The sequence below is a fragment of the Choloepus didactylus genome, chromosome X (genome assembly GCF_015220235.1).
Source record: "Choloepus didactylus isolate mChoDid1 chromosome X, mChoDid1.pri, whole genome shotgun sequence".
Taxonomy (NCBI): Eukaryota; Metazoa; Chordata; class Mammalia; order Pilosa; family Megalonychidae; genus Choloepus; species Choloepus didactylus.
Window position 1 is genome coordinate 56,159,241 of NC_051334.1, and position 22,012 is coordinate 56,181,252.

The following is a 22,012-nucleotide window of genomic DNA, read 5'->3' on the forward strand; positions in this document are numbered from 1 at the left end:
ATGGATGCACAACTATATGATGGTACTGTGAACAGTTGATTTTACATCATGGATGATTGCATGGTATGTGAATATATCTCAATAAAACCAAATTAAAAAAAAAAGGGAACCGAGGCAAGTATAAAAAAATGAGGGAGCACTTAAAATATTTTCAAACCAACAGACACTGAGATAATTTGTGTACAAGATACATGCTCTACAAGAAATACTAATGGGAACACTACAGGCAGATAGGAAAATACAGGAGAGGTTCAGAGAAGACTGTAGAAATGAAGATTATCAGTAAGGGTAAAAATACACAGAGAGAAATAAATAAGATATGAAATATAAAATCCAAAAGACAAAATGCTAGACAGTAGATAGTATGTTGAGTGAAATTAGCCAGAAATGAATGAACACTGTATGGATTCACTAATATGAACTAACATTAATGAGTGAAACTTGAAAGTTAAAGCTGAGAATACAGGTAAAGAAAGAGGGTAAAGATAAGGTATCTGATGCTGAAGGAGTACAGCAAGTTTAACAGGATTGATTGTATAGATCAAGAAATATATAGCACAATAGTGTGTGATGGTAGCAAAATATTGTAAGTATTCTGGACAAAGATGAGTGTGAGTATGGGAGAAACAGGCAAACTAGGGGCATGTATGATCCCAGAAAGAAAGATACAAGATAAAGACTGGGACTGTATAACTTAGTGAAGCCTAGAGTGGTCAACGATGGTGATTAAGTGTACTAATATAAGAATGTTTTCACATGAGGGAGAACAAATGAATGTCAACATTGAAAGGTGTTCAAACTGGATGGTATAGCGGGAAAATGCAATCAATGCAAACTGGAGTCTCTAGTTAACAGTAACATTGTAGTATGCTCCCATTAATTGTAACAAAGGCAGTATACCAAGGCTAAGTATCTGTAAGAGGGGGATATAAGGGAGTGGTATTGGATTCTCATTGTTGTATAACATTTTCATTGTATTTATTTTATTTTATTTTATTTTTTTCTAGTATCTTTTTTTTCTTCTTCATTTTTTTTCTCCTCTGCCTCTTTCATTGTGAAAGAAATGGAAAAGTCCTCTTATAGATTGTGGTTGTAAATGCATAACTATGTGATTATACCAGGGATCATTTATTGTTTATTTAGAATGGATTGTATGGTGTGTGAATAAATCTGTTTAAAAATAAACAGACACATACAAGTGCTGGAGAAAGTGTGGAGAGTGAGGGATGTACCTATTCACTGTTGGTGTGGAAGTAGAATGGTGCAGCCAATCTGGAAGGCAGTCTGGTGCTTCCACAGGAAGCAAAGTATGCCATATGATACTGCAACACTGTTATTGTATACTTGGAGGAACTGAGGGCAGTGACACAAGTGGACATTTGCACACTGGTGGATGTGGTGGCAGTATTTTTGATTTGCAATGGATTGAGGTGGCCTAAGGGCACATTGACTGATAAACCAAATGGTGAACAGTGGTGTATACATACCATGGAATGTTGAGTGGTGGCAAAAAGGAATAAAGTTGTGAGGTTTGCACCTGGGTGAATGGAACTTGAGGACAGAAGGTTGAGTGAAATAAGCCAGAAATGAAAAGACAAACATTATAATGTCTTACTAATATGGACTAACAATAATGTGCATATTCTGTCGGCCACTTTGTATATATTATGTCCCCTAGAAAAAAACATGTTCTTTGATGCAATCTTGTGACAGATTGATTAATTTTTTGATTAGTGTGTGATCTTTGATTGGATAATTTCCATGGAGGTGTTACCCCACCTATTCAGAGTAGTTCTAATTGAATCACTGGAGTTGTATAAAAGTGTTCACAGGCTGAAGGAGCTGCTGTAGCTGAGACAGACATTTTGAAGACAGCCATTGGAAGCTGACATTGACATTTTGGAGGATGCCATTTTGAAACACAACCTGAGAGAAGGCAGATGCCAGTCACATGCCTTCCCAGCTAACAGAGGTTTTTGGATGCTATTGGCCATCCTTCAGTGAAGGTACCCTATTGTTGATGCCTTGCCTTGGACATTTAATGGCCTTAAAAGAGTAACTTTGTATCCAAATAAACCCCCTTTATAAAAGCCAATCCATTTCTGGTATTTTGCATTCTGGCAGCATTAGCAAACTGGAACACTCTGCAAATTGAATCTGAGAGCATGGGTTATCAGGGGAAGGCTTATGTAAAGGTTCTTAGATAGTAAGCTTTTACAGCAGCCTCATATATTCATGAGTTGTAACAGTTATTTCTAAATTCTGAGATGCTGAGCTGTTTGTGCATGAACTGTTTGGTCCCTGATGCTTCAGGTGTCTCTGTGGGACTGGGGACTTGGAGCCAGAGTTTGGCAGCTGTGATTGTCAACATTGCCCAATACAGCAACTGTTAAAGAAGCTAAAAAGATCAGACTTCGATTAGAGATATGAACAAAATAGAGTTGGTTGAGACTGGGGTAGTTCAGACTAAAGGGTAGACAATGATATTAACTGTATTTTAAAACTTCAGGTTCTGTATGGGACTAAGGGAAGATATGTTTATTTGGTGCAAAGTTGATATTTTCTGTATCACACTATGTAATTTAACTTGTATGGTCAGTTTACTCAAGCACCATAATTACATGGAACCTTCAACAAAGAGTGAGATGTGGTTGGTTTTTACAGGTTAGCATTAAACCCTGATACATCCCAGAATAATTTGGGCAGAAAAGAATAAATATTTGCAAAGTCCCCTTGAGGTACTGGGGAAAAATTTGGAAATATTAAATTTCCCAGCTGAGGAATTCCTGATATTCTTGCAAGCCTTGGGGACCACCAATTCAGTAGGCCATGTCCTCAGCCATGGTGCCTTCCTTTATGAAGTTTTTTACTGCAAAGGAGATACTAAGCTTACTTATAATTGTGCCTAAGTGTCACCCCCAGAGAACCTCTTTTGTTGCTCAGATGTGGCCTCTCTCTCTAAGCCAACTGGGCAGGTAAACTCACTGCCTTCCCCTCTATGTGGGACATGACTCCCAGGGGTATAAATCTTCCTGGCAATGTGGGAAATGACTCCCAAGGATTAGCCTGGACCCAGCTTCATAGGATTGAGAAAGCATTCTGGACAAAGAGAGGGAAGAGAAATGAAGCAATATGATGTTTCAGCGGCTGAGAGATCTCAAATGGGGTCAAGAGGTCATTCTGGAGGTAACTCTTATGCATGATATGGATGTCCTTCTTTAGTTTTTAGTTTATTAGAATAGCTAGAAGGAAATATCTGAAACTGTTGAACTGCAATCCAATATCTTTGATTCTTGAAGATGTTTGTGTAACTCTATAGCTTATATGGTGTGACCATGTGAAGGCCTTGTGGCTCACACTTCCTTTACCCAGTGTATGGACAGGTAAGTGGAAAACTGGGGACAAGGAGTAGATTAATGTTGGGGGGTGTAATGGTGTGGGATGTTTTTGGTGTTCTTTTTTACTTTTACTTTTATTTTTATTCTTATTTTTATTTTTATTTTTATTTTTTGAACAATGAAAATGTTTAAAAATTCATTGTGGTGGCAGATGCACAAATATGCAATGGTGCTGTTAACAATTGTACAGTTCAGATGACTGTATGGTGTATGAATATTGTATTAGTTAGGGTTCACTTGGGAAACAGAATCAATTAGAGATGTCTCTGATTATCAAATTGTAAAAGTGACTCATGCAACTGTGGGTATGCACGAGTCCAAATTCTGCAGAGCCGTCAACAAACTGTCAACTCCAAGGAAGATGTCCAATGAACTCCTCGGAAAACGAACCGACAACTTCGACAAACTCCTCAGGAAACAAACCGGCAACTTCGACGAACTCCTCAGGAAATGAGCTGGGATCTTTGATGAACGTGCTTGATGAACTCCTCAGGAAACAAACCGGCAACTTCGATGAGCTCCCCAGGAAATGCTTCACTGGGCAGCCGAAGAAGAAGTGAAGGTTCTCTAACCGTCCCGCTTATAAGCCGTCAACTGATCACCCGGACCAAATCCAGCCAATTGCATTCTCTCATTGTGGAAGGCACGCCCCTTGATGAGTCATCAGTCAGCCGCAGTCAATTGACTGATGATCCAACAAACCAGCCCGTTGGTTTCTTAACCAGCCTCAAATATCTTCACAGCAATCGTCAGGCAAGTGTCCGCTTGACCAGACAGCTGGGTCACCTAGCCAAGTTGACACATGAGCCCAACCATCACAAATATAGTTCAATAAAAGTGCATTAGAGAGAGGCGGGGCAAGATGGTGGACTGGTGAGCTGTATGTTTTAGTTACTCCTCCAAGAAAGTAGGTAGAAAGCCAGGAACTGCGTGGACTGGACACCACAGAGCAATCTGACTTTGGGCATACTTCATACAACACTCATGAAAATGTGGAACTGCTGAGATCAGCGAAATCTGTAAGTTTTTATGGTCAGGGGACCTGCGCCCTTCCCTGCCAGGCTCAGTCCCGTGGGAGGAGGGGCTGTCAGCTCCGGGAAGGAGAAGGGAGAACTGCAGTGGCAGCCCTTATCGGAAACTCATTCTACTGATCCAAACTCCAACCATAGATAGACTGAGACCAGTCACCAGAGAATCTGAGAGCAGCCAGCACAGCAGAGAGGAGACAGACATAGAAAAAAACAGCACGAAAAACCCCAAAATAAAAGCGGAGGATTTTTGGAGTTCTGGTGAACATAGAAAGGGGAAGGACAGAGCTCAGGCCCTGAGGCTCATATGCAAATCCCGAAGAAAAGCTGATCTCTCTGCCCTGTGGACCTTTCCTTAATGGCCCTAATTGCTTTGTCTCTTAGCATTTCAATAACCCATTAGATCTGTGAGGAGGGCCCCCTTTTTTTTTTTAATCCTTTTTTCTTTTTCTAAAACAATTACTCTAAGAAGCCCAATACAGAAAGCTTCAAAGACTTGCAATTTGGGCAGGTCAAGACAAGAGCAGAACTAAGAGAGCTCTGAGACAAAAGGCAATAATCCAGTGGCTGAGAAATTTCACTAAACACCACAACTTCCCAAGAAAAGGGGGGTGTCCGCTCACAGCCATCATCCTGGAGGACAGGAAACACTCCTGCCCATCGCCAGCCCCATAGCCCAGAGCTGCCCCACACAACCCAGTGTGATGGAAGTGCTTCAAATAACAGGCACACACCACAAAACTGGGCATGGACATTAGCCTTCCCTGCAACCTCAGCTGATTGTCCCAGAGTTGGGAAGGTAGAGCAGTGTGAATTAACAAAGCCCCATTCAGCCATCATTTCAGCAGACTGGGAGCCTCCCTACACAGCCCAGCAGCCCAGAACTGCCCTGGGGGGATGGCACTCACCTGTGACATAGCACAGTCATCCCTCAACAGAGGACCCGGGGTGCACGGCCTGGAAGAGGGGCCCACTTGCAAGTCTCAGGAGCCATATGCCAATACCAAGGACTTGTGGGTCAGTGGCAGAGACAAACTGTGGCAGGACTGAACTGAAGGATTAGACTATTGCAGCAGCTTTAAAACTCCAGGATCACCAGGGAGATTTGATTGTTAGAGCCACCCCCCCTTCCTGACTGCCCAGAAACACGCCCCACATACAGGGCTGGCAACACCAACTACACACGCAAGCTTGGTACACCAATTGGACCCCACAAGACTCACTCCCCCACTCACCACAAAGGCTAAGCAGGGGAGAACTGGCTTGTGGAGAACAGGTGGCTCGCGGACGCCACCTGCTGGTTAGTTAGAGAAAGTGTACTCCACAAAGCTGTAGGTCTGATAAATTAGAGATAAGGACTTCAATTGGTCTACAAATCCTAAAAGAACCCTATCAAGTTCAGCAAATGCCACGAGGCCAAAAACAACAGAAAATTATAAAGCATATGAAAAAACTAGACAATATGGATAACCCAAGCCCAAGCACCCAAATCAAAAGATCAGAAGAGACACAGCACCTAGAGCAGCTACTCAAAGAACTAAAGATGAACAATGAGACCATAGTACGGAATACAAAGGATATCAAGAAGACCCTAGAAGAGCATAAAGAAGACATTGCAAGACTAAATAAAAAAATAGATGATCTTATGGAAATTAAAGAAACTGTTGACCAAATTAAAAAGATTCTGGACACTCATAGTACAAGACTAGAGGAAGTTGAACAACGAATCAGTGACCTGGAAGATGACAGAATGGAAAATGAAAGCATAAAAGAAAGAATGGGGAAAAAATTGAAAAAATTGAAATGGACCTCAGGGATATGATAGATAATATGAAACGTCCTAATATACGACTCATTGGTGTCCCAGAAGGGGAATAAAAGGGTAAAGGTCTAGGAAGAATATTCAAAGAAATTGTTGGGGAAAACTTCCCAAATCTTCTAAACAACATAAATACACAAATCATAAATGCTCAGCGAACTCCAAATAGAATAAATCCAAATAAACCCACTCCGAGACATATTCTGATCACACTGTCAAACACGGAAGAGAAGGAGCAAGTTCTGAAAGCAGCAAGAGAAAAGCAACTCACCACATACAAAGGAAACAGCATAAGACTAAGTAGCGACTACTCAGCAGCCACCATGGAGGCGGGAAGGCAGTGGCATGATATATTTAAAATTCTGAGTGAGAAAAATTTCCAACCAAGAATACTTTATCCAGCAAAGCTCTCCTTCAAATTTGAGGGAGAGCTTAAATTTTTCACAGACAAACAAATGCTGAGAGAATTTGCAAACAAGAGACCTGCCCTACTGGAGATACTAAAGCGAGCCCTACAGACAGAGAAACAAAGACAGGACAGAGAGACTTGGAGAAAGGTTCAGTACTAAAGAGATTCGGTATGGGTACAATAAAGGATATTAATAGAGAGAGGGGAAAAATATATATGACAAACATAAACCAAAGGATAAGATGGCTGATTCAAGAAATGCCTTCACGGTTATAACGTTGAATGTAAATGGATTAAACTCCCCAATTAAAAGATATAGATTTGCAGAATGGATTAAAAAAAATGAACCATCAATATGTTGCATACAAGAGACTCATCTTAGACACAGGGACACAAAGAAATTGAAAGTGAAAGGATGGAAAAAAATATTTCATGCAAGCTACAGCCAAAAGAAAGCAGGTGTAGCAATATTAATCTCACATAAAATAGACTTTAAATGCAGGGATGTTTTGAGAGACAAAGAAGGCCACTGCATACTAATAAAAGGGGCAATTCAACAAGAAGAAATAACAATCATAAATGTCTATGCACCCAATCAAGGTGCCACAAAATACATGAGAGAAACACTGGCAAAACTAAAGGAAGCAATTGATGTTTCCACAATAATTGTGGTAGACTTCAACACATCACTCTCTCCTATAGATAGATCAACCAGACAGAGGACCAATAAGGAATTTGAAAACCTAAACAATCTGATAAATGAATTAGATTTAACAGACATATACAGGACATTACATCCCAAATCACCAGGATACACATACTTTTCTAGTGCTCACGGAACTTTCTCCAGAATAGATCATATGCTGGGACATAAAACAAGCCTCAGTAAACTTAAAAAGATTGAAATTATTCAAAGCACATTCTCTGACCACAATGGAATACAATTAGAAATAAATAACCATCAGAGACTTAGAAAATTCACAAATACCTGGAGGTTAAACAACACACTCCTAAACAATCAGTGGGTTAAAGAAGAAATAGCAAGAGAAATTGCTGAATATATAGAGACGAATGAAAATGAGAACACGACATACCAAAACCTATGGGATGCAGCAAAAGCAGTGCTGAGGGGGAAATTTATAGCACTAAACGCATATATTAAAAAGGAAGAAAGAGCCAAAATCAAAGAACTAATGGATCAACTGAAGAAGCTAGAAAATGAACAGCAAAGCAATCCTAAACCAAGTAGAAGAAAAGAAATAATAAGGATTAAAGCAGAAATAAATGACATAGAGAACAAAAAAACAATAGAGAGGATAAATATCACCAAAAGTTGGTTCTTTGAGAAGATCAACAAGATTGACAAGCCCATAGCTACACTGACAAAATCAAAAAAAGAGAAGACCCATATAAACAAAATAATGAATGAAAAAGGTGACATAACTGCAGATCCTGAAGAAATTAAAAAAATTATAAGAGGCTATTATGAACAACTGTATGGCAACAAACTGGATAATGTAGAAGAAATGGACAATTTCCTGGAAACATATGAACAACCTAGACTGACCAGAGAAGAAATAGAAGACCTCAACCAACCCATCACAAGCAAAGAGATCCAATCAGTCATCAAAAATCTTCCCACAAATAAATGCCCAGGGCCAGATGACTTCACAGGAGAATTCTACCAAACTTTCCAGAAAGAACTGACACCAATCTTACTCAAACTCTTTCAAAGCATTGAAGAAAATGGAACACTACCTAACTCATTTTATGAAGCTAACATCAATCTAATACCAAAACCAGGCAAAGATGCTACATAAAAGGGAAACTTCCGGCCAATCTCCCTAATGAATATAGATGCAAAAATTCTCAACAAAATACTTGCAAATCGAATCCAAAGACACATTAAAAAAATCATACACCATGACCAAGTGGGGTTCATTCCAGGCATGCAAGGATGGTTCAACATAAGACAATCAATCAATGTATTACAACACATTAACAAGTCAAAAGGGAAAAATCAATTGATCATCTCAATAGATGCTGAAAAAGCATTTGACAAAATCCAACATCCGTTTTTGATAAAAACACTTCAAAAGGTAGGAATTGAAGGAAACTTCCTCAACATGATAAAGAGCATATATGAAAAACCCACAGCCTGCATAGTACTCAATGGTGAGAGACTGAAAGCCTTCCCTCTAAGATCAGGAACAAGACAAGGATGCCCGCTGTCACCACTGTTATTCAACATTGTGCTGGAAGTGCTAGCCAGGGCAATCCGGCAAGACAAAGAAATAAAAGGCATCCAAATTGGAAAAGAAGAAGTAAAACTGTCATTGTTTGCTGATGATATGATCTTATATCTGGAAAACCCTGAGAAATCGACAATACAGCTACTAGAGCTAATAAACAAATTTAGCAAAGTAGCAGGATACAAGATTAATGCACATAAGTCAGTAATGTTTCTATATGCTAGAAATGAACAAACTGAAGAGACACTCAAGAAAAAGATACCATTTTCAATAGCAACTAAAAAAGTCAAGTATCTAGGAATAAACTTAACCAAAGATGTAAAAGACCTATACAAAGAAAACTACATAACTCTACTAAAAGAAATAGAAGGGGACCTTAAAAGATGGAAAAATATTCCATGTTCATGGATAGGAAGGCTAAATGTCATTAAGATGGCAATTCTACCCAAACTCATCTACAGATTCAATGCAATCCCAATCAAAATTCCAACAACCTACTTTGCAGACCTGGAAAAGCTAGTTATCAAATTTATTTGGAAAGGGAAGATGCCTCGAATTGCTACAGACACTCTAAAAAAGAAAAACGAAGTGGGAGGGCTTACACTGCCTGACTTTGAAGCTTATTATAAAGCCACAGTTGTCAAAACAGCATGGTACTGGCACAAAGATAGACATATAGATCAATGGAATCGAATTGAGAATTCAGAGATAGACCCTCAGATCTATGGCCGACTGATCTTTGATAAGGCCCCCAAAGTCACTGAACTGGGTCATAATGGTCTATTCAACAAATGGGGCTGGGAGAGTTGGATATCCATATTCAAAAGAATGAAAGAGGACCCCTACCTCACCCCCTACACAAAAATTAACTCAAAATGGACGAAAGATCTCAATATAAAAGAAAGTACCATAAAACTCCTAGAAGATAATGTAGGAAAACATCTTCAAGACCTTGTATTAGGCGGCCACTTCCTAGACTTTACACCCAAAGCACAAGCAACAAAAGAGAAAATAGATAAATGGGAACTCCTCAAGCTTAGAAGTTTCTGCACCTCAAAGGAATTTCTCAAAAAGGTAAAGAGGCAGCCAACTCAATGGGAAAAAATTTTTGGAAACCATGTATCTGACAAAAGACTGATATCTTGCATATATAAAGAAATCCTACAACTCAATGACAATAGTACACACAGCCCAATTATAAAATGGGCAAAAGATATGAAAAGACAGTTCTCTGAAGAGGAAATACAAATGGCCAAGAAACACATGAAAAAATGTTCAGCTTCACTAGCTATTAGAGAGATGCAAATTAAGACCACAATGAGATACCATCTAACACCGATTAGAATGGCTGCCATTAAACAAACAGGAAACTACAAATGCTGGAGGGGATGTGGAGAAATTGGAACTCTTATTCATTGTTGGTGGGACTGTACAATGGTTCAGCCACTCTGGAAGTCAGTCTGGCAGTTCCTTAGAAAACTAGAAATAGAGTTACCGCTCGATCCAGCGATTGCACTTCTCGGTATATACCGTGAAGATCGGAAAGCAGTGACACGAACAGATATGTGCACACCAATGTCCATAGCAGCATTATTCACAATTGCCAAGAGATGGAAACAACCCAAATGTCCTTCAACAGATGAGTGGATAAATAGAATGTGGTATATACACACGATGGAATACTACACGGCAGTAAGAAGGAACGATCTCGTGAAACATATGACAACATGGATGAACCTTGAAGACATAATGCTGAGCGAAATAAGCCAGGCACAGAAAGAGAAATATTATATGCTACCACTAATGTGAACTTTGAAAAATGTAAAACGAATGGTTTCTAATGTAGAATGTAGGGGAACTAGCAATAGAGAGCAATTAACGAAGGGGGAACAGTAATCCAAGAAGAACAGATATGCTATTTAACGTTCTGGGGATGCCCAGGAATGACTATGGTCTGTTAAGTTCTGATGGATATAGTAGGAGCAAGTTCACAGAAATGTTGCTATATTATGTAACTTTCTTGGGGTAAAGTAGGAACAGGTTGGAAGTAAAGCAGTTATCTTAGGTTAGTTGTCTTTTTCTTACTCCCTTGTTATGGTCTCTTTGAAATGTTCTTGCATTGTATGTTTGTTTTTTGTTTTTTTTTTAAATTTTTTTTCATACAGTTGATTTATAAAAGAAAAAAAAAGTTAAAAAAAAAAAAAACAAGAAAAAAAATATGTAGTGCCCCGTTGAGGAGCCTGTGGAGAATGCAGGGGTATTGGCCTACCCCACCTCCATGGTTGCTAACATGACCACAGACATAGGGGATTGGTGGTTTGATGGGTTGAGCCCTCTACCATAGGTTTTACCCTTGGGAAGACGGTTGCTGCAAAGGAGAGGCTAGGCCTCCCTATAACTGTGCCTAAGAGCCTCCTCCCGAATGCCTCTTTGTTGCTCAGGTGTGGCCCTCTCTCTCTAGCTAAGCCAACTTGAAAGGTGAAATCACTGCCCTCCCCCCTACGTGGGATCAGACACCCAGGGGAGTGAATCTCCTTGGCAATGTGGAATATGACTCCCGGGGAGGAATGTAGACCTGGCATCGTGGGACGGAGAACATCTTCTTGACCAAAAGGGGGATGTGAAAGGAAACGAAATAAGCTTCAGTAGCAGAGAGTTTCCAAAAGGAGCCGAGAGGTCACTCTGGTGGGCACTCTTACGCACAATTTAGACAACCCTTTTTAGGTTCTAAAGAATTGGGGTAGCTGGTGGTGGATACCTGAAACTATCAAACTACAACCCAGAACCCATGAATCTCGAAGACAATTGTATAAAAATGTAGCTTATGAGGGGTGACAATGGGATTGGGAAAACCATAAGGACCACACTCCACTTTGTCTAGTTTATGGATGGATGAGTAGAAAAACAGGGGAAGGAAACAAACAAACAAACAGACAAAGGTACCCAGTGTTCTTTTTACTTCAATTGCTCTTTTTCACTTTAATTATTATTCTTGTAATTTTTGTGTGTGTGCTAATGGAGGTGTCAGGGATTGATTTAGGTGATGAATGTACAGCTATGTAATGGTACTGTGAACAATCGATGTACGATTTGTTTTGTAGGACTGCGTGGTATGTGAATATATCTCAATAAAATGAAGATTAAAAAAAATAAAATGTATTAAAAAGCTACACTAAAAAAAAAAATAAGTGCAGTAAAAACCCACTTGGTCATGGAGTATGATTCTTTTAATGTGCTGCTGTATTCAATTTGCAATTATTTTGCTGAAGATTTTTGCATCTATATTCATTAAAGAAATTGGTCTGTAGTTTTCTTTTCTTGTGTCTTTGTCTGGCTTTGGTATTAGGGTGATGTTGGCTTCATAGAATGAATTAGGTAGCTTTCCCTCCTCTTCAATTTTTTAAATGCATTTTTCATTTGTGAACTTTAACATATATACATAACAGTGATAATTTCAAGGTAGGATTTAACAAGTAGTTAAAGAACACACTTCAGTGAATATCATGGGTCACAGTTCCACAACTTCAGTTATTTCCATTATTGTAAAATATAACATACATGCAGGAAGTTGTTAACTTTCTATGTAGAGCTCAACAAGGAATTATATATGTAATTTCAAAAATTGTTATGGGTTACATTTCCATAGTTTCAGTTCTTTCCTTATTATGCAATATAGGGTATATACAGAAAGGTGAAGGCTTTGAAAGCATAAGTTGATGAGAAACTACAGATCAAATTTCAAAGGATGTTATAGTGTATGGTTCAACCATGTCATTTCCCTCCTTTGAGCTATTCCAACACCCCAGCATCTAAAATTATACATATATTTATTTATTTATATAAAGTTTCAGTATTCATAGACCTTTGTTAAATCTTATCTTGCTTGTTACTACCCCTTCCTGTCACTTAATCTTTTTCTCCATTTTCAGGGGTGTCTAGGCCATGAGCATCCTAACTTGTTCATATTGAAAGGGGGTGTCAACAGTATGGGGAAGGGGGCTGCATCTAATTGTTTTTCTTAAAGAGGCTGTTGCTTCTGGGTTTTAGGACTTGTCTGGCATAGGAACACTCTGGAGGATAGAAACATCCAGGGTAGCCTCTCAACTCTATTTGGGATCTCTCAGCCACTGTGACTTCAGCTTGTTACCTTTCTTTTTTCCCCATTTTGGTCAAGTATGCATTTTCAATCCCTCACTGCCAGGGCCAGGCTCATTCCTGGGGGTCATGTCCCATGTCACCAGGGAGATTCATTCCCCTGGGATTCATGTCCCTCATGGTGGGGGGAGGCTAATGAATTTATTTGCTGATTTGGACTTAGAGAGAATGGTCGCATCTGAGCAACAAAAGAAGCTCCCTTGGGGTGCCTCTTAGGCATAATTATAGGAGGGCTCAGTCTCCCATTTACAACCCTAAGTTTCACAAGAGCAAGCCTGAAGTTGAGGGCTTGATTTTTTAAGTAGTGGGTTCCTAATTTCACTTAATATATATTCTGCCAAAGATAAACAGTCAGTTTCTGATATTGTCTTCACTTAATTGTACAATCATCAACACTCTCAACTTTAAACAATTATCATAGCATAATATATCCCAGAGGTCTAATCAGCTGCTGATTTTTCATCCCTAGTATTAGTGTAGTGTTGGTAAGATATTCCTATTAAATACAGTCTTTAATCTGTAATGGGTATTTTTTTTCAAATATCCTTCTGTAGTTAACCCCCTGCACCAGTGTCCTACCCTGTAAGTATATCATGCTAACACTTATTTAGGTTTAGGGTGGGACTCTGTGGGTTACATACAGTGCCAGTTTGAATGTATTATGTCCCCCAAATGCCATTATCTTTGATGTAATCTTGTGTGGGCAGACCTATCAGTGTTAATTAGATTGTAATTTGAGTGTTTCCATGGAGATGCTCCCCACCCAACTGTGGGTGATGACTCTGATGAGATATTTCCATGGATGCGTGACCCCACCCATTCAGGGTGGGCCTTGATCAGTGGATCCATGTAAATGAACTGACAGGCAGAGGGAACTCAGTGCAGCTGTGAGTGGCATTTTGAAGAGGAGCTACAGCCAAGAGGGACACTGAAGAAAGCACAGGAGCTGCAGATGAGAGACAGTTTGAAGATGGCCGTTGAAAGCAGACTCTTGCTCCAGAGAAGCTGAGAGAGAACAAATATCCCAAGTGCAACTAAGAGTGACATTTCTGAGGAACTGCAGCCTAGAGAGGAACGTCCTGGGAGAAAGCCATTTTGAAACCAGAACTTGGAGCAGATGCCAGCCACATGTCTTCCCAGCTAACAGAGGTTTTCCGGACACCATTGGCCATCCTCCAGTGAAGGTACCCGATTGCTGATGTGTTACTTTGGACACTTTATGGCCTTAAGGCTGTAACTGTGTAACCACATAAACTCCTTTTATAAAAGCCAATCCATTTCTGGTGTTTTGCATTCTGGCAGCATTAGCAAACTAGAACACATACCTTTAAACAACCATCTACAAACATGTTTGCCTTCAATGTATCACTGATACTTATAATCCCACTAATGAACTATAGTCACAGCTGATCATTTTCAATTTTTTAATGTAATTTCATTGAAATATATTCACATACCATACCATCATTTAAAGTGTACAGCAGTTGTTCACAGTTTCTTCATATAGTTGTGCATTCAACACCACAATCAATTTTTGAACATTTTCATAACTCCAAAAAATAAAAATGAAAGTAAGAATAAAAATAAAAAAGAGCATTCAGAACATCCCATACCCCTCCTCCCCTCTCATTTACTTAAAAAAATTTTTATGGAAATATATTCACATATCATACTATCATCCAAAGTGTAAAACAATTGTTCACAGTGTCATCATATAGTTTTGCATTCATCACCACTGTTTTAGTGATAGTTCTAGACAGGGTCTGTGCTAGGGACAGCTTCAGTCCCAGCCCTATGCCATGTGGGCTGTTTCTCTTGCAGTTTATTTGCATGTACTTGGGCTTCTGCTCAGATCCTCTGCTTTTTCTTGGGAGTGAAGCAGGAGGAAAGAATAACTTGAATGTTTCCTCAAGTAAACTCATAAGTTAGGACTAGAGTTTGAACTCCTTCATAAATTTGGGAGGGTTTTCAGAAAATTTTTGCAATTGTCTTTTACACTCTGCTAGGTCTGTCATAGAAAAAGGGACATGGATCCTTTAAGTTCCTATATTCCCATTTGCTATAGGTCTGGTGGGCTCAGAGTCTAGGTTAGAGGATTTTTATTCCTGAGCTTTTTTTATGCTTTAAGTTGTGGAGGTTTGACTACCTGAGATAAAAGGATTTATTTCTTATTTTACCTTTAAGATAACATACTTTACAAGCCTCCATTTTACCTTTATGATAACATACTTTACAAGCTCCCCTCATGGTCCTTTCTTAATAGAGGATTACAAAAGGTTGGACATACAGAATTTCAGACTATTTCCCTTTTTTCTTTTAGTTGGCATATGGTGTTGGAGCAATGTGGCAATGTTTGGTACAGAGGATGAGAAGTCCTGTAGAGATAGATTATGACAGTGCTTTCTCACTGGGTGGGTGCAGCATTCACAGGGAAGTTGGCCATGTGCTTAAAGAAGCAGCCTAGCAAGTAGTAAGTGTTCAAGATGAAGACATTCCTAAGGGTTCAGAGAGCATAGATGTGGGAACAGGGTTCTGTGACATGGGGGTGATGCAGGAAGGAGAGAATTATAGGATGGCGCTTTGTAGATAACCTCAAGAGTGATAACATGTGAGAGCCAGGAAGCAGGTAAACTAGATTAACATTTGACTGTGGGAGGTCTGGGGTACATTTACATCTTGCTCTTTTGTGAGACCAAGAGTTTTTCAGTTCCTGCTTACTTTCCATTTCATGTTTTAAAGTTTTTTAAAGTTACATTTTAAGTTTAATTTACTGTTATCCTCTTTACTGGCTTACAAAGATGATAGGTTAAGCATTAGCTGTCTAGGTCATGCAGACTGCTATGTGCTAAGGTCCACAGGCCTGTTTTGCTTAGGCCAGGGGCTGCCACAATTTATCCCTGCACAACAGTTTGCATTGACTTTAGGACAGACTTTGCATTTACAGCAACAATATAATAAACAACAGAGTACAAGTAACTAGTACATATTGACAGCAATTCTATTAATAAGTGGCACTATAGCCAAGTTAATGAATGTTACTATTTAAACAAAGGATTATCAGATAAATGATTAATACTTTGTATGTGATTTTGCCTATGATTAAGAGTGTGGGCTTCATTTTGTGATTTATTAGGCACATACACACAAAGCACAAGTACTGCCTTGGGTGGTGGTTAGAAAATTTAAATGCCATTCTGTTTTGCAGAACTTCTTCTTAAGTTGTGAGGCTTTATTATTAAGCAGGGATATCACTAGTTTTTACCATTCTCTAACTTTGGCCACAGAAACAAATTTCCCTTTTTGCAAAATTTCTGCAACATTCTGTACCCATTTTTAGGTTTTGTCCCAAATTTTTAAAACAATCTACTTGCCTTTATCCTTCAATAAAAACATCTCTCATACCCTTTACATCTAAGTTATTAAAACAATCTTGTAAATGGTTCTTAAGCAATCATTTTATAACATACTATTACCATTAAAATTAAACTTGTTAGAATAATGCTAAATACTTAAAACAATTTATTTAATGCACTATTGAAACAGAAGTACATAATTTTTAACAAGAATTCCCAGAATAGGAGTGCAACATTTTGGGATTATTAAGAAGGAGTGAGAAAAAGGCATACTATGAAGGGCATAACATACGATGGGTTTGCAGGGGCTTAGAGCTTCCCACTGAGTAAGTGACTCCCATGTTTAAAGGAATGAAATGTTTTTACCTGTGAGTGAGAGCATTACCCATGGTTCTGCCAGCATGATGGTGGTGACTCAAGCCTTTTCGGTACCTGGGCATTTTCAGTTGTCTGTGGCAAGCCTCAGGAGATTGGGGAGCTGGGGCCATGGATTGGATTGGCTTTGGGAGTTCTATGTTCGCTGGCTAGGAGGGGGCTGAGAGCAGTCAAACTCAGTGGTTTCACTGTTTGCAAAGTGTATGGTACTCAAGGGTTTTTTAAAGGCTTTTCCTAGTATTTGAGACATGCATATTTAGGAGTATGGTAACTTCAGGTCTGTTAGGCTAGAGATTAGCATAGCACAGGAGGGCATTTCTGAGACAGGAGTGAAAAAAGGGCAGAGTTTTCAGAGTATGAGCTTAGGCACTGTTTAATTTGGGGAAGGTCAGAAAGAGAGAAGGGAACATGGATATAGATGGGCCCCTCTGGTCCAGACACTTATCTCAAGGAGAGGATAGGCTGAGGTTGAGAGGAGTGGGTCCTTTGCAGGGAAGGAAAGAAGGGCTGAGATTCTGACGTGGAATTTGGAGAAGGGGGTAGGGATTTTTACTGGCTGTGGCTTAACAGCAGTTTCAGTTTGGCCATGAGGGGCTGCATAAGGAAGAGCAGGAGGGGAATTTCAGCGGCTGTAGCTATGGCTGTGTTGGGGATGGGGCATGGCAGCAGCAGTGGTGTGGAGCCCCAGCAGGGTTGGGTGGGGCTGAGCACAGTGAAGGCTGGGGCATGCAGCCAGGTGGGGAGGTCAAGGAGAATTGAGGAGAAGGTTTTGGAAGGATTGAATAAAGAGTTGGGAGGAGGAGGAGAAGGATTTGATGAGTAGAACAAGTTTGGCAGAGAGGGGGGCAGATAAAGAGAGAGAGGAGTGGTGCCTGTGCAGGTTTACAATGGCCTGGACATGTGTGGCTTTGCTCCATTTGCCAAGATGCTGACTGTAATTGTCAAGGTTAAAAAAATCGGGGGAACAAGGGTTCCATTTTCTGATCAAGTTGATATTGTGGCAAGACAGAATTACAATAGAAAATGAGCTTCTAGCAAAGGAGAGGCTAGGCCTCCCTATAACTGTGCCTAAGAGCCTCCTCCTGAATGCCTCTTTGTTGCTCAGATGTGGCCCTCTCTCTCTAGCTAAGCCAACTTGAAAGGTGAAATCACTGCCCTCCCCACTACGTGGGATCAGACACCCAGGGGAGTGAATCTCCCTGGCAACGTGGAATATGACTCCCGGGGAGGAATGTAGGCCTGGCATCGTGGGACGGAGAACATCTTCTTGACCAAAAGGGGGATGTGAAAGGAAATGAAATAAGCTTCAGTGGCAGAGAGATTCCAAAAGGAGCCGAGAGGTCACTCTGGTGGGCACTCTTACGCACACTTTAGACAACCCTTTTTAGGTTCTAAAGAATTGGGGTAGCTGGTGGTGGATACCTGAAACTATCAAACTACAACCCAGAACCCATGAATCTCGAAGACAATTGTATAAAGATGTAGCTTATGAGGGGTGACAATGGGATTGGGAAAGCCATAAGGACCACACTCCACTTTGTCTAGTTTATGGATGGATGAGTAGAAAAATAGGGGAAGGAAACAAACAAACAAACAGACAAAGGTACCCAGTGTTCTTTTTTACTTCAATTGCTCTTTTTCACTTTAATTATTATTCTTGTTATTTTTGTGTGTGTGCTAATGAAGGTGTCAGGGATTGATTTAGGTGATTAACGTACAACTATGTAATGGTACTGTGAACAATCGAATGTACGATTTGTTTTGTATGACTGCATGGTTTGTGAATATATCTCAATAAAATGAAGATTAAAAAAAAAAAAGAAAATGAGCTTCTTAGGTTTTAGATGTATCTTGAGGCCGAGTTCTTTGAGGTTTATAGGGTAAGGAGAAATCCCAGTTTCCAAGCTTAGGAACAATCAAAAGGGTGTCCCCCCTCAAGGGGTTCTAAGCTCCAGTGCAGTGATGGGGTGGTGGATGGAGGCATCCAACTATCCTACTCACCCCTAGGGTCCCAGACCCCAACAGAGGCAGCCCTCACCTATTGCTCAGATTCCCATGAGTGTTGTCCTAGACAACACAGAAAGAGAGTGCCAGAGAGAAAGAGAAGGCACGTTCTCCTTACCCAGAGGTGATTCGCCAATGTTGGATGCTGAAGTCAGGCAAATGGGTTCTGACCCGTTTGATGGAGGTTTCATCTCTTTACTCAATCCTGAGTTTCAGCACCAGTATATGTTAGGTTTTTCAGTCAAGAAGAGAAGAGATGAAAACTCAATCAAAAGGAGTTTTATTGTCCAGCAATGCACAGGTGGGCCGAAGCCTAAGAAAATGGCAACAGTCTCACCCTCATTTTTGAAGGAAAGTTTTGCTAGATATAGGATTCTTGGTTGGCAGTGTTTCTCTTTCAGTATCTTGAATATGTCATACCACTGTCCTCTCACCTCCATGGTTTCTGCTGAGAGATCCACACTTATTCTTATTGAGCTTCCCTTGTGAGTGATGGATTGCTTTTCTCTTGCTGCTTTCAGAATTCTCTCTTTGTCTTTGACATTTGAAAATCTGATTAGTAAGTGTCTTGAAGTAGATCTATTTAGATCAATTCTGTTTGGGGTATGCTGTCCTTCTTGGACCTGTAATTTTATGTCTTTCATAAGAGCTGGGAAATTTTCATTGATTATTTCCTTTATTATTCCTTCTGCCATTTTTCCCTTCTCTTCTCCTTTTGGGACACCTATAAAACATATATTCATGTGCCTCAGGTTGTCTTTCAGTTCCCTGAGGCTCTGCTCATATTTTTCCTTTCTTTTCCCTATGTGTTCCTTTTTGTGCAGGATTTTCAGATGTCCTGTCCTTCATCTTACTGAGTTTTTCATCTGCCTCTCTAAGTCTGCTATTGTAGGTCTTTATTGTGTTTTTTTTTAATCTCTTCTATCATGCCTTTCATTCCCATAAGTTCTGCCTTTTGTTTTTTTTTTTCTAATAAAAAAATTGTATTTACTTAGAAGCATTCAGAATGTCAACAAAACAGCTGCAACTTTTTTTTTTGCAATTACAGAGTGATATTCAGTTAACAGAATGACAATTGTATTAATTAGGGTTCTCTAGGGAAACAGAATCAATGAGAGGTGTCTATGGCTATAAAGTTTATAAAAGTGACTCACGCAACTGTGGGTATGCACAAGTCCAAATTCTGTAGAGCAGTCAGGAAACTGTCAACTCCAAGGAAGATATCCAATGAACTCCTCAGGAAACAAACTGGGAACTTCAACAAACTCCTCAGGAAATGACCTGGGATCTTCGATGAATGTGTTTGATGAATTCCTCAGGAAATGAACTGGCAACTTTGATGAACTCCTCAGGAAATGCTTTGCTGGGCAGCCAAAGAAGAAGTGAAGGTCCTCTATCTGTCTCACTTATAAGTCTTCAACTGATTAATTGGATTAAGTCCAGCCAATTGCATTCTCTCATTGTGGAAGACTGCCTTTTGGTGTGTCATCAGTCACAACTGCAGTCGATGGACTGATGATTTAATAAACCAGCTTGTTGGTTTATTAACCAGCCACAAATGTCCTCACAGCAATTGTTAGGCCAGTGTTTGCTTGACCAGACATCTGGGTACTATCACCTGGCCAAGTTGACACATGAACCTAACCATCACAACAATTATTTCAGATAAACTGCATCAGAGGCAACTGAAGATGAAAAAACTACCATCCCCATATATAACTAATTTGTGCTGTGCACCAACAAGAACCTGCTTTAATTTTCCATGCCAATTTACAACTCCCATACTGTACCAGGCAAGGTTAGTGACTCTTGAAAAGACCACCAGGACAGGGCTATCTAAAGACACATTTGGTACTGTGTTAACTATACCAAAAAAGACACTGTACAGTTTAAAAACAAATCTTACACAGCCTTACATTTCAATTTTTTTCTTTAGAAGGAGTGAGTTGTGTGTGTGTGGGGGGTAAATGCTTTATAGACAAGAAAAAAACTGCACTAGAACTGACTTATTCATCAACATCATCTTCTTCATCTTCATCTTCTTCATATTCCTCTTCCTCCACATCTTCCTCATCTTCTTCGTCTTCCTCCTCCTCCTCCTTTTTCTTGCTTTTTTCAGCCTTGAGAACTCCCTTTTTTGCAGCATCAGGCTTTCCTTTAGTTTGGTATGCAGCAATATCCTTTTTGTATTTCTCCTTCAGCTTGGCAGCTTTCTTTTCATAAGGCTGCTTGTCATCTGCAGTGGTGTTATTCCACATCTCTCCCAGTTTCTTTGCAACATTGCCAATGGACAGGCCAGGATGCTCGCCTTTGATTTTTGGGTGATACTCAGAACAAAACAAGAAAAAGGCTGAAGGAGGCCTCTTGGGTGCATTGGGATCCTTGAACTTCTTTTTTGTTTCCCCTTTAGGAGGAATATAGGCTTTCATTTCTCTTTCATAACAGGCCTTGCCCACCTTGGCCATGTCTTCAAATTTTCCTTTCTCTTTAGCAGACATAGTCTTCCACTTCTCTGAGCACTTAGAAAACTCTGAAAACTTGACAGAAGTGTCCAGGTGCTTCTTCTTGTGCTCCTCCCAGCAGGTTTGCATGAAGAAGGCATATGATGACATTTTGCCTCTCAGCTTCTTAGGGTTTCCTTTGCCCATGTCTAGTTATTTTTCATCTGTGAGGCACAGAGTTGCCCAGAGCTTGCACTTGCCTCAGTGCTGTCTCTCCTTTTGTTTTTTCAAGGTTACAAATTCTTCCTTATGATCACTCAGTGTCTTCTTTATATCCTTTATCTCTTTTGTCACATTCTCTCTCACCTCATCGATTTGATTTAGAAGGTTTGTTTGAACACTTATAATTAGTTGTTTCAACTCCTCAATCTCAGTTGAAGTGTTAGTTTCTTCCTTTGACTGGGCCATATCTTCCTGTTTCCTATTGTGGCTCATGATTTTTTTCTGGCTTCTTTGCATCTGACTTTCATGATCGGTTTATTCTGGGGGTTTTCCCTTTTGCCTAAGGATTTCTTGTTGATTGACTTTGATCTCTATCTTTTCTTTTTTCTCTCTCTGGCCAGTTGTCAGATTGGCTCTGCCCCACAGTCTTCCCCTCAAAATCAGGTGTCCACTGTGGCCTGCCACAGGGATGGGAGGTAGTAAACCCAGCAAGTTCACTATGTGTGGTAATACAAATCTGCTGGCATCCAGTGGTGCTGTATTTTCCACCAGCTAG

General features: G+C 39.9%; 1 protein-coding gene across 1 annotated transcript; it reads right to left on the reverse strand.

Annotated features, from left to right (window-relative positions):
- Window positions 1-20,799: 20,799 nt before the first annotated feature.
- LOC119523144 (high mobility group protein B1-like) lies at window positions 20,800-21,441 on the reverse strand. Its single transcript, XM_037821922.1, has one exon. It carries the CDS (start codon window positions 21,439-21,441, stop codon window positions 20,800-20,802), a length of 642 nt encoding a protein of 213 aa, XP_037677850.1.
- Between the last annotated feature and the right edge of the window lie 571 nt (window positions 21,442-22,012).

Coding starts and splice junctions, on each gene's coding strand:
- LOC119523144 (XM_037821922.1), bottom strand. CDS start 21,441: ATGGGCAAAGGAAACCCTAAGAAGCTGAGAGGCAAAATGTCATCATAT.